This window comes from Athene cunicularia (assembly GCF_003259725.1).
Source record: "Athene cunicularia isolate RWA chromosome 3 unlocalized genomic scaffold, athCun1 chr3_part1, whole genome shotgun sequence".
NCBI lineage: Eukaryota > Metazoa > Chordata > Aves > Strigiformes > Strigidae > Athene > Athene cunicularia.
The window spans coordinates 111,558,387-111,569,483 of NW_020799097.1; the positions used below are offsets into that span (position 1 = coordinate 111,558,387).

The window sequence follows — 11,097 nt, forward strand, 5'->3', positions numbered from 1 at the left end:
GCTGCTGCTGCTCCCGGCGGCGCCGGCGCCCCAGGTGAGCGGGGAGCCGGGGGGGGACTCCCCTCGGAAAGAGTTTTTGGGGTGGGGGAGGGTACCCTCTCCTCTTCAGCCCGGCCCCCCAGTGCCAGTGCGCTGTGTCTGCCCGTCCTGTGCAGACCGCGCTCCTGCCCCGGCCCCAGCAAACAGGTGGGCAAAGCCGAGGGGGCAGCTTAAACAGGGCTTAAACCGGGCCAGGTTTCTTTTGGGCTCTTTTTTCCTTCTTAGCCCAAACCTGAAGTCACCATCGAGCACAGCGGGAGCAAAGATCCTCCCGGTTTTATGGGAGAGCGGGGTTTTGCGACGGTTCAGCATCCCGTGGGGAGTTCAGGCTGCTGGCTCTTGAAGTTAAAACCAGCCCTAACAAAGAGCTGTTTATTAAAGCGAGCTACATGCCAGGCATCTCTGCTCTTGCCTCCCTCCCCCTCGGCGCGGGGCACCCCAGAGCTCCAGGCACAGACTGGCTCATCCGCACCAGCAGGTCACCCGTGACCCCCCAAAACTGCACCAAGGGAAGCAGAGCACAGCATGCTGCTTGGGGCTGGCTTTTTTTTTTTCTTATTTGTAAACCTTCAGTAGCTATTTGGAAACAAGAATAACTTCACCCCTGCATGGTGTAGCTCAGGGGGGAAAGACATCCCTTGGGCCAGGTGGACCGGTGCCCGGCAGCTTGGCTTGCTTTCCCCAGAACTCATTTGCCTCCAGCCTTGTGCCACCCAGACCAGACCCTGTGTGCTCTTATCCCCATAATCTCTGTGAACCTCTGAGCTCTAAAACTGGCTTGACTTTGCTCAGCCCTTGCTCTTTTTCTTCGGTTTTAAGTCAATTCTGCAGGAAACCTATAATAATGATGCCCGTCTCCTGCATGAGTCAGCCCCGTGGTAGCAATCGGTTTGCAGGCAGGAGTCCCACCAGTGTTCCTGGCCCCAGCAGAACTCACAAGACAGCTGTTTTCCTCTTATTTTGTAATGTGGAAGTGGGACATGGCTCTAGTTCCAGCAGGATGAAACATGAGTTATGGCATCTCTCCCAGGGCTAACAAAGTGATTACAGCCCTGCTTGTAGTGCTGTGTTACCCATTTAGATGCAGGAGACCATGCCTGAGCTGAGGATGTCTTGCAGAAGCTAAAAAACCTTCTGCATCTGGGTAAGTGGAGGAAAAAATATAAAATCGGCTATTTCAGGGGACCTTTGATGCTGCAGAGCTCCTGCATGAGCATCGTCCTGCAGCTGGGGCAGGCTGCGTGCAGCAGGTTGGGTCCTGGGTGACATGGCAAGAGGGGGGTCAGAGTGATGTCCCCCCCTGCTGAGCTGCCACCCTGTCCCCACAGAGCTGCCTCAGCAGGCAGCAGCTCCTCGCCGCCATCCGACAGATGCAGCAGCTGCTGAAGGGGCAGGAGACGCGCTTCGCCGAGGGTCTCCGCCTGATGAAGAGTCGTCTGAGCACCCTGCATGCCTCCCTGGCCAAAGCCACCCCCAAGCCGCCAGCCAGTGAGTCCTCCCTGGGTCCTACCAGTTGCTTTTATGGCCTTGGAGGACACTGAGGTGGGCAGGTTGGGATGCTCAGGGCTGTGATGGGTGGAGGTTTAGGCATCTCCATGGATGGAGATACCTGTATTCATGCTGGCAATTTGTGCTTGTGAATTCGAGCACTTCTCCAGCCTGGTAAGTTGTGGTGAGGTTCAAAAGCCCTTAGCTGCAAAGCAGAGAGCTCCTGGCAAAGCACTGGAGGCAAGTGGGCTGGAAAACCACGTCTCCAGCAAAAGAGCCGCAGTCCTGTGCAGGGAGCTTGAGAAGGCTGGCAAAAATGCCACCAAACCCTTGCCAGTGATGCTGTCTCAGCATCCCTGCTGGGCTTTCCCTGTGGACTGGATGTTTCTGATATGATTGGCCTCAGCAGGCCAATATCTTCGAAAAATAACAGTTAAAGAGGAGGTCTCAGAGCAGCTGGGTGAACAGTGGCTCAGGTAGAGTTGGGGGGAGGAAAGATAAGGCAGTGCTCCGCCAAAGCACCCATCTGAACACTGACCCCCCCCCTCCCCACGGTGCTGTTGCAGCCTCCTGCCCTGCCCTGCAAGCCCCTGTGGATGGGAGGAAGTTTGGCACCAAATATTTGGTGGAGCACGAGGTTCATTTCACCTGCAACCCCGGTTTCCAGCTCCTGGGCTCCAGCACGCGGACGTGCCAGGCCAACGGCAGCTGGACTGGGCAGGAGCCCCACTGTGCAGGTACTGCTCTGGACTGCCTATGGCAGGGCTGCTGGGCAAGGCAGACATGCCTGTAGGGCTGCTTTGCACCTGCAGCTGTCATTTGCAAGAGTGGGATGCAATTTGGGTTTATTTAAACATGGGGGATTATTTGGGTTCACCAAACCGGGAAGTATTGCAGCTCTCTCTGGGTCCCAGCTAGCCAACATCCCAGGGATGCTGCGGCTACTGCGGACCATGATTTGGGGTTTCTCATCCTCAAGGAAAACTGGAAATTACTTCTGGAGCCTCGTCTGCAGCTCAGCAACAGAGATGAGGGGAAAAGGCATCAGTGCTGTGATGGCTCCCTGCGTCGTAGCAAACCTTTGCACTGGGGCAGTGCCACAAGATTGGAAACAGCCAGTGTCTGAGTTTGTCAAAATAAATGGTTATAAAGTGCTGTGGGGTACCAAAGCGGCCTGGTGCATATGGCCTTCCTGTGGCTTGCTTCCCAAATAGAATAAAATGAGATTAAATTTAAAAATGTGGCTATTTTGCAGAGATCAGCGAGTGCTCGAGCAGCCCCTGCCAGAACGGTGGGACGTGCCTGGAAGGGCTGAACCAGTACAAGTGCCTCTGCCCCCAGCAGTGGACTGGAGCCACCTGCCAGTACCAGGCACAGACGGGTGGGTGATCCCCCCGCCAGTGTGGATGCCTTACCACCCTCCAGGCATATTTCGGTACTCCACCTCATTCCAAACCCCATCCTGCGGTGTCTCCCACAGCTCCCCCCTCCTGGAGCGTGACGGATGACCCAGCGTTCAGCCGACAGCCCCGCTGTGCCCAGATTGACCGGACTCAGCACTGTAGCTGCGAGCCTGGCTTCCACATGAGCGGCACGGCCGCCAACGGCCTCTGCCAGGGTGAGCCGTGCTGGGGGGGACGGCAGCAGCGGCAGTGGGGTGAGCTGCAGGGTCTCGGCTGTGCACCCGCTCCCCTCATCTCTCCACAGACCTCAACGAGTGTGAGGTGTACAAGCGGGAACAGGGTCCCCGGCTCTGTGCCCACACCTGCGTCAACCTCCCCGGCTCCTACCGTTGCACCTGCCCCAGTGGGTACATCCTCCTGGGAGACAGCAAGAGCTGTGAAGGTGAGGGGGGTGGCTGGAAACCCATGAATTTACCACTTTTTCCCTACTTACACAGTTGCTTTTAAAATTTTTTTCCCTTTTTTTTTCTTTATTTGCAAGTGTTCCTGCACATAAAAATCTGGGTGGGTTCGTGTAAAAAGGTGGTTCCCAGGCTGAGTGCAGAGGGGAGGAAAATGATGGAGGTTCAAGTGCTGGCAAACATGCATGATGCTTGCTGCATCTTGCCAAAAAAGAGAATGGGAGCCCTGCTGCAGTGGTGGAGCTGTCTCCATGAATGGGGCATCCCTGAGAAGAAACACAAATAGCATTAAAAACCAATAATTACATGGCAAGGGGTCAGCTCAGAGGCCAGCAGCTTCTCCTCCTAAAACGGGGGAGTTGGGGTGTTGGTTGAGAGCAAAGCAAAGCAGCACTAGGTAGGGATGGTGGGTGGCCAGAACTGCTCATATGAAAGTCTCCTCCTGAAAACAGGGATTTCTTTTGTGCTATAAAGTGTTGCTTTTTGCAGTTCATGGTGAGAAAACTCATGCTTTCTCCTTTTCTCCCTAATTTCTGCGTGTTTTCATAGCATCTTGCTAATGCTCCCGGCAAATATCTGGATTCAAAGCTCCTGATTTTATTGCCAGATATCTTAGCGGTTACACAGGTGTTTAGTAAATAAAGATACTATGTTTTCAAACAACTTAGCATAAAGTTAGGAAAATAAGTTGCCCTCCTGCTGTGAGAGTGCTGCCCTTGCTGGCCCAGGGCAGAGTTTGGGGAGAGGAGAGCAGGGGCAGAACAGGATTTCAGGTGATTTAGGTGGTTTCAACCATACTCTCTTACTTATTTTGTTCATGTTTGACCCGTTTTAAGGTGCTTTTGCCTATCTTCCACCAAAAGGAACCCCTCAATGAGGTGGGTTTGAGGTCTCCTGGTAAGCTTGACCCACTGCCCACCCCTGTTTTGCAGACATCAACGAGTGTGCCCTGTCCCAGGATAACTGCACGAGGGGGACCACCTGCATCAACACGGGGGGGGGCTTCCAGTGTGTCAACCCCCAGTGCCCCCAGCCCACCGGCAACATCACCTACGTCAAAACATCACCCTTGTAAGTGTGGCAGCGTGCAAACCCTGCTTTGTTTTTTTTGTGGGGTGCTGGGTCCCAAAGCCACATGCATAGCATCCATATGGGTGCTATGGATGGTGGGGGGCATGGACCCTGCATCCCTGGGACTCCCTGAAAACCTCCCCCCACTTTTGCCTTTTGCAGCCAGTGCGAGCGCAACCCCTGCCCCATGGAGAGCCGGTCGTGCCACCAAGCACCCAAAACCATCTCATTCCACTACCTTCCCCTGCCATCCAACCTCCTGACGCCCACCCCGCTCTTCCGCATGGCCACGGCAGCAGCGCCTGGCCGGCCAGGGCCCGACAGCCTGCGCTTCGGCATTGTGGGGGGCAACAACCGCGGCCACTTTGTGATGCAGCGCTCGGACCGGCAGACCGGGGAGCTCATCCTGGTGCAGAGCCTCAAGGGTCCCCAGACCATCCAGGTGGACGTGGACATGTCCGAGTACCTGGATCGGGTCTTCCAAGCCAAGCACGTGTCCAAAATCACTGTCTTTGTCTCCGCCTATGAGTTTTAGGGCAGCAGCCAGGGCGGCTTCCCTGATGGCGATGGTCCCTGCTCAGCATCCTCCACCCGAAAGCACTAGCCCTGGAGGCAGGTGTGTAGTGGGAGCTCCAGGTGACATCCCACGTTGAAGCCTCTCTGCAGCCAATCATCCTCCCCTCTGCGTTAAGTTTATTCTGCCCAGGCAGCTTTTACACCCACATATGTGGGGGGAAAAAAAAGCAAATGAGGTTCAAAGAAATCGGGTGCAGGGGTTACCCGCTTGCTGGGGCACAGGAGGAGAGCATTGTCCTTGCCTGAGGCTCCAGAAGGATGGTGTCCCACAGCCTCGGTGCCTACAGAAAACAGTGGATAGAAACCATGGCCCTTATTTCCCTTTTAATTCCATTTTTTCTTTAGGAAGTAAGTTAAACTGGTGCATGCAGGAGGGAGGCTTATAGTGGCTACCACCCTCTTCCCCACTGGCCTGGGCTTGCTTGCACTGACCCCAGACCTGTAAAAACAGCATCCGCTCCCTTTTGGTAGCTGAGAAAACCCCTGGGATTGACTGGGACTTGGAAAACCCATGAACATCCATCCCCACAAGACCCAGCTGGCTCTCAGTGCCCTCCTGGGCAAGCAGGACGTTGCTTGCTGAGTAAAGGAGTGGTCCCAGTGCCCTGCAGATGAGTGCGGGCAATGGGCCAAGGCTGTCCCATGCTTCAGCCCATGGGCAGCAGCTCCTTCAACCTCCTTGAACTGGGTTGTGTGCGTGTGCATCCACCCCCCAACGCCATGACCTCAGGGAGGGCTTTGGCTGCTCTTGGAGGGAGCTTGAGGTGTGAATATTTCATTTTTCAGTCAGCTGCAGCCTGTACCTCACTGTGTGTTAGCAGCTCCAGGAATAGCTGGGGTTGGCTGTAACATGTGCCAGGGACACACACACACACACCTCCCCCGTCTTACACCCTTCCCCCTCGGTACCTGTTCCCTGATACAGCGATTGTGCATGTTAACCACAAAACCCCAATGTTATGCATGTTTCTCCATTATGCTGGTTTTAGTACAATTAAATGATGATATAGCCTCTGAGCAGAGGCAGAGCAGAATAGAGTATCCGATGCACATGCGACCTGGGGGCTATGCTCACCCAAAGCAATCTGGTGGGGGGGGTCAGGTTCCCTGGGGCAAGAACCGGCCTCCTTTACTTTTATTTTTCTGCCTTATGTTACTTGGAAGGGAATCGAGCTCCTGGATTTTTTTTTTTTTAGGCTTTTCCATGGAAGCTCTGGAGGGGGGCAGGATCTCTCCGCACAGAACAAGTAGACATTCAGTGCCTGCTCCTCGCCACTGCCGGTGTGGGGCTGCTGGAGCCCAGGCATGGTAGATGGAGGATGTTTGGGTTGGCGGGAGCTCCGGCTGGATGGTGGAGCTAGGCAGGGAAATGCATCTCAGGGTTGCGCTGGGGGAGGGAAATGAAAACCCAACAGTCTTGATCTTCCACCCCGGTGCTTTAAAAAAAAAAAAAAAAAAAAGTTAAAAAGCTTTTCGGAAAGTGCAGCTTTCTGAAGCCTGGTTTGGTGGAGAGGGGTGGCCTGGCTTTAGATGTGGGTGGTGGAGATCCACAGGGCAAGACCCCCAGCTGCAGGACAAATCCCAGGAGGACCATCAGGAGAGGAGAAAGTAGCGGCTGGTGGAACGGCTCAGTGCTCCCTCCCTCAGAGACATCCTCTCCCAAGGCAGGATGACCAACCTGTCCTGCTGAGGACACCCCATTAACCCTGGGGGGTGTCACCACACAGCTGGCCTCAGCATGGCGAAGCAAAAGGCTTTTCTGACCTGGCTTGGGAAGGCCCCACAGGAGGTTGTGCTGCAAGAGAAACTGGGCTGCAATATCAGGACATGCCTGGTTTTATTTCCTCAGCATGCACAGGGACAGAGAAAGCCTGACAGGGAGAAATGTCCTTTAAAGCCCAGTGGCATAAGAGCAGAGGTGGAGGCAGACGCACCTGCAGACAAAGAGGACTCTGCCAAAGGCAGCCCAAAGGGTCCTCAGGATGTGGGGAGAAGAAAAACACATGGATAAAATTTGGTCCGTGGGGGTAGGCCTGGGGAAACGCACCCTTCCCTTCCCCCATCGGCATGTTGGGGGTGAAATCCTGCAGGTGCCAGCTCAGTGCGCAGCCAGGGCTATGCCGGGGACAATGCCAGGCATCGTCAGAGGAGGGACAGGGAATGGGCAGGACACGCCATCGGACCGCTCCGCCATGTGCCTGCATCCCAGGATGCGACGAGGTTTTCCTCGGAGCTATCTGGACCCTGGCCAAGTCGCGTTTTGTCCAGGAAAGGAAGCAGTTATCCCCGTGAACCCAGCTCAGTGTGTGTTTTAAATTAGCGCCTTAGATAAGAGAGCAGCGCTGCGGAGGCGGCTGGCTGCGTCCTCATACGCCACCGAAAATCACTGCTGGGAGACAGAAGTCATAACAGGAAAGGATCTGAGCTGAAATGAGAAGGAATATTTTATTTTATTTTTTAGGAAAAGCTGAAGAGGGACAGACACCTTTGGGAAAGAAAACAAAGTTAGGAGAAAGGCTACAGAGCAGGCAGTCAGAACCTGTGGTTTGCCAGAGCAGGGTCCACCCGGCCGCAGTTGCCCAGCCTGGTTAGACGTGCCTCTGGGTCATTACTGTGTTTTAAGGATGAGGAGATCCCTGCACTTGGGGACGTGGTCCTCTATGAAATGCAATAGAGGAGGCTGGGGATGTGCCAGGAGCAGCTCCTGGTGCCTTACCTCTGCCTTCTTCATCGCCTGTCCCTAGTGCGGTACTTCTGATGGCTCAAACCATACATTTCGTCATCCTTGCACTGATGGCACTTTTCCTCCTCCTCGCCTTGCCAGCCAACACCAGGAGTCTGTAAGAGGATAAGTTCTTGACAGGGCAGAATAGTTTCCATCTGATGCTTTAACCGGCTAATGAGGCTGGAGACGGGTGCTTGGACCTTTGCACTGGAGTCTTTTCCTTGCAACACAGCCCCAAACTGACAACATTTTCCTAATTCCTAAGGCCAGGGTGAACTGGTTTCCCCTCTCCAGGATGGGCTGGCACACTGCCGGCGCTTGCAAAGCTGTGCCCGTCTTCCCAGCTGCTTCTCGCCCGCCTCAAGGGCCAGTACCAGAGCTGGGAAGCTCAGCCATCTCTCCAGTATTAGCTGGCTACAGATCTCCCTTTCAGGCCAGAAACGTTTAAGGTCGGCTCTCCAGTGTCTGGACTGGGCTGCAAACCTCTGGCCAGCATTTGAGCTGACTAAAGGAGATTTTTTTTCCCCTCCCAGAGCAGCCACTCCAGTATCTTGCAGACTTCTTGACCCTGGAATGTGCAGAGAGAGGCTCTTCTGGCCCTGGTAAAATACAACTCTTTGGGACAATAATATTTAGGAGCTCAAAAAAATAGCTGGTTTGCCTCTGCTTCCCTTTCATGGGCTGGAGGCAGGCAGTCTCCAGCACAGCTGACTCCAGATGCACTCCCTGTGCCCTGGGAAGAGTTGATGCCCTGCCCGAGCCTCAAAGCTTCAGTGTCTCACCCCAAAAGGCTGGAGGTGAGGATGCAAAGGCTGAAGACCTCGCATGGAGGTGGCCTTGGAGGGCTGCTGCACAGCACTTGCCAAAGTGCCAGGAGAGAAATACGTGCCTTTGAATTTCTGAAGTCTGCGTGGGAAAGTGCTCCCTCTCCTCTTCACCCCTGGAGGGGAGACAAGCCCCAACCTCAGGGCAGGGGCGAGAGGAGGAGGCCATCACAGCTACATGTCCCATTTTCTCCTCCTACTCATCATCCTCCTTCCAAAATACATTCCTGATGGCCCTTTCCCTGCTGAGCATCCAAAGTCCTGAGCATCCCTGCACTCCTCCTCACCTTCAGTCTAATGAGATACATCCCTGCAAACAAAAGAATGACGTCTCTCTAACACGCACAAGAACATCAGGTTATTTTCAACTGCAGGTTAAAACCTGAATTTTATTACTTAGCTAGCATCCCGAGAAGTCTGCCCCTAGTGCACAACACGTCCTTCAGCGCTGCCATGTCTCCTCCCACCCCACAGAGTCGTATCACAGTTCGAATACTTGCTGAAGCAAAAGCACAAGCACACACGCCAAAACACTTATTAATCCCATTACAGGCTTTAATGAGGAGCTGAACCACGACATTTTTATTTGTTACGGTTGCTAGGTATGTTGCTACGGTCTCCACACAATATCCCAGATCCCAGTATATTTGTGATATCCGAGAGTGCATACTAGGGAATTTGTTTAGCTGCTATTGCCAAATTTAGTTATACTTTGAAAAAAAAAAAAAAAAAAAAAAAAAAAAAAAAAGAAGAGCCTTTCAGGAGCTTCTCAGAAGCGTACCTTTTTCCCTGACAACATAAACACATGTAGGGATATTTAAACAAGCAGCTGCACACATTTTTGTTTAAAATAGATTTTTGTACCTGTGCCCATGACACAAAAAGGAGAAGCCAGTCTTTTATTCTGAATTTCAAATCCCCTCTTTTTTTTTTCCCGTTGCCTGACAAAGTGGTACTCAGCCCTGTGAGCATTAGCTCCTGGGCTGCACACCACACCGAGATGCTTACCTTGCCATGGTGCTAATTGGCCTAATTAGCCCTAATGGCCCTCACCAGCCTCACCTGAGGACACCACCTGCACCCCTCCTATGCTCCCTGAAGCCCTATTTCAGTACCTGAGCTGCAGGAGAGCTGGTTTTCTGGCTTGACTGTAGACTTAGGTGATGATCTGAACCCTTGGCCATGATCTCTTGTCCTACTCATCTTGCTCAGGTACCAGACTGACATGTAAGACCATGGAGAGATAGTTCTTTCTTCATGGATGTGGGGCTGCCACACTTTGCCTCTCTGTAAGGGAAAAAACATCCCTCCCAAATGGGAACCAATGTGGGTGTTCTTTTTTTTTTTCATAATTTTATATTTTCTTAGGATTGCTGGCACTGGAAAAAGAGAGTCATATGTCCTGCAAGCCAGGGAGACTAGCCTGTAAGGGAAAATAAGTTGATGTAACTTACTTGGGATTTTTCCAGAAAGTTCTAGCAGAGTCCCTGAAAAGAAAATGTGAAAATAAAAATCATTAAAATGGTTAGAGAACAAACAAGCTTCTCCTGGGGACTATGAACTGCTGAAAGTCAGCAGAACCACGGCAGGAATAAAAGGCCAGATCTCAGCATGAGGAGGTCCAGCAGGTGGGATATCTCCATCTTGGTGCCAGTGTTGTTGTAAACAGACACATAAAGTTTATGGAAGAAATGATGAGCAATGAAGTGACATCTACAGCTGATGCTGTTTGTTTGAGTTGGATGAGGCTGTCCCAAGGTGAAGGTACTGAACTTGGAGATGCAGTATTGCAGCAGAGAATGAAATTCACTGAAAAGGCAAAATGATGCCCACAGAAAGGGAGGCTGAGAGCTGCTGCCTGTGTTACCAGAGCAGTGAGAAGATGGGGGAACATCAGTCTGCAAAGGGCTGCGATCCAGCAACAGCTGCTGAAGGCACAGGGCACGCCTGCCCCAGTTACAGCACAAAGTTAAATTTCCCACGATACAATCATCTACACGAACATTGCAAGGTTGGTTTTATCACTGTTGGCTTCACTAAGGCTCTTTAGCATTTTGTTCCATAGCTCTATTAATGCTTTCTCAATGAGTTTTGAGCTTCCTCCCTTGTATTAAAAGAATAGTCATTACAGAGTGATGCCAACAAGTCTATCCTCCCTTAACCTATGTATCTTAATGGCTTTAATACCGGGTTTTCTCACACCCCGGCCAACAGCCCCTTCTCCAAGTACACAGTTTTATTACCTGTCCTGGCTAAAGTGCAGACAACCCTAGGCCCCTCATTTTAAATGCTCCCCAGCCTGAGGAAGCACAGGGTGATGGCCTTTACCTGGGAAGGACCACACGTCTGACAACCACCCTGGGCTGGGAAACACTTGTTTCAATGAGACATGTCACCCTCGGAAGGAATGAAGCGCCCAGCGCTGCCGAGGGCAAGCAGGAGGCCTGGCCCAGCGGCGGGGGTGGGCAGGGGGCGGCAGGCCGCGGGCTCCCTCCGCAGCAGCACCGAGA

At 52.9% G+C, this 11,097-nt stretch overlaps 1 protein-coding gene across 1 annotated transcript; it reads left to right on the forward strand.

Moving 5' to 3' along the window:
• Position 1: 1 nt before the first annotated feature.
• On the forward strand, positions 2 to 6,066 carry FBLN7 (fibulin 7; the record flags this gene model as incomplete). Its single annotated transcript, XM_026844665.1, has 8 exons — positions 2 to 34; positions 1,368 to 1,527; positions 2,094 to 2,264; positions 2,783 to 2,908; positions 3,008 to 3,145; positions 3,235 to 3,372; positions 4,324 to 4,462; positions 4,625 to 6,066. Coding segments are annotated over 8 exons (1,278 nt in total), but the record flags the coding sequence as incomplete, so codon positions are not given.
• Positions 6,067 to 11,097: the final 5,031 nt, after the last annotated feature.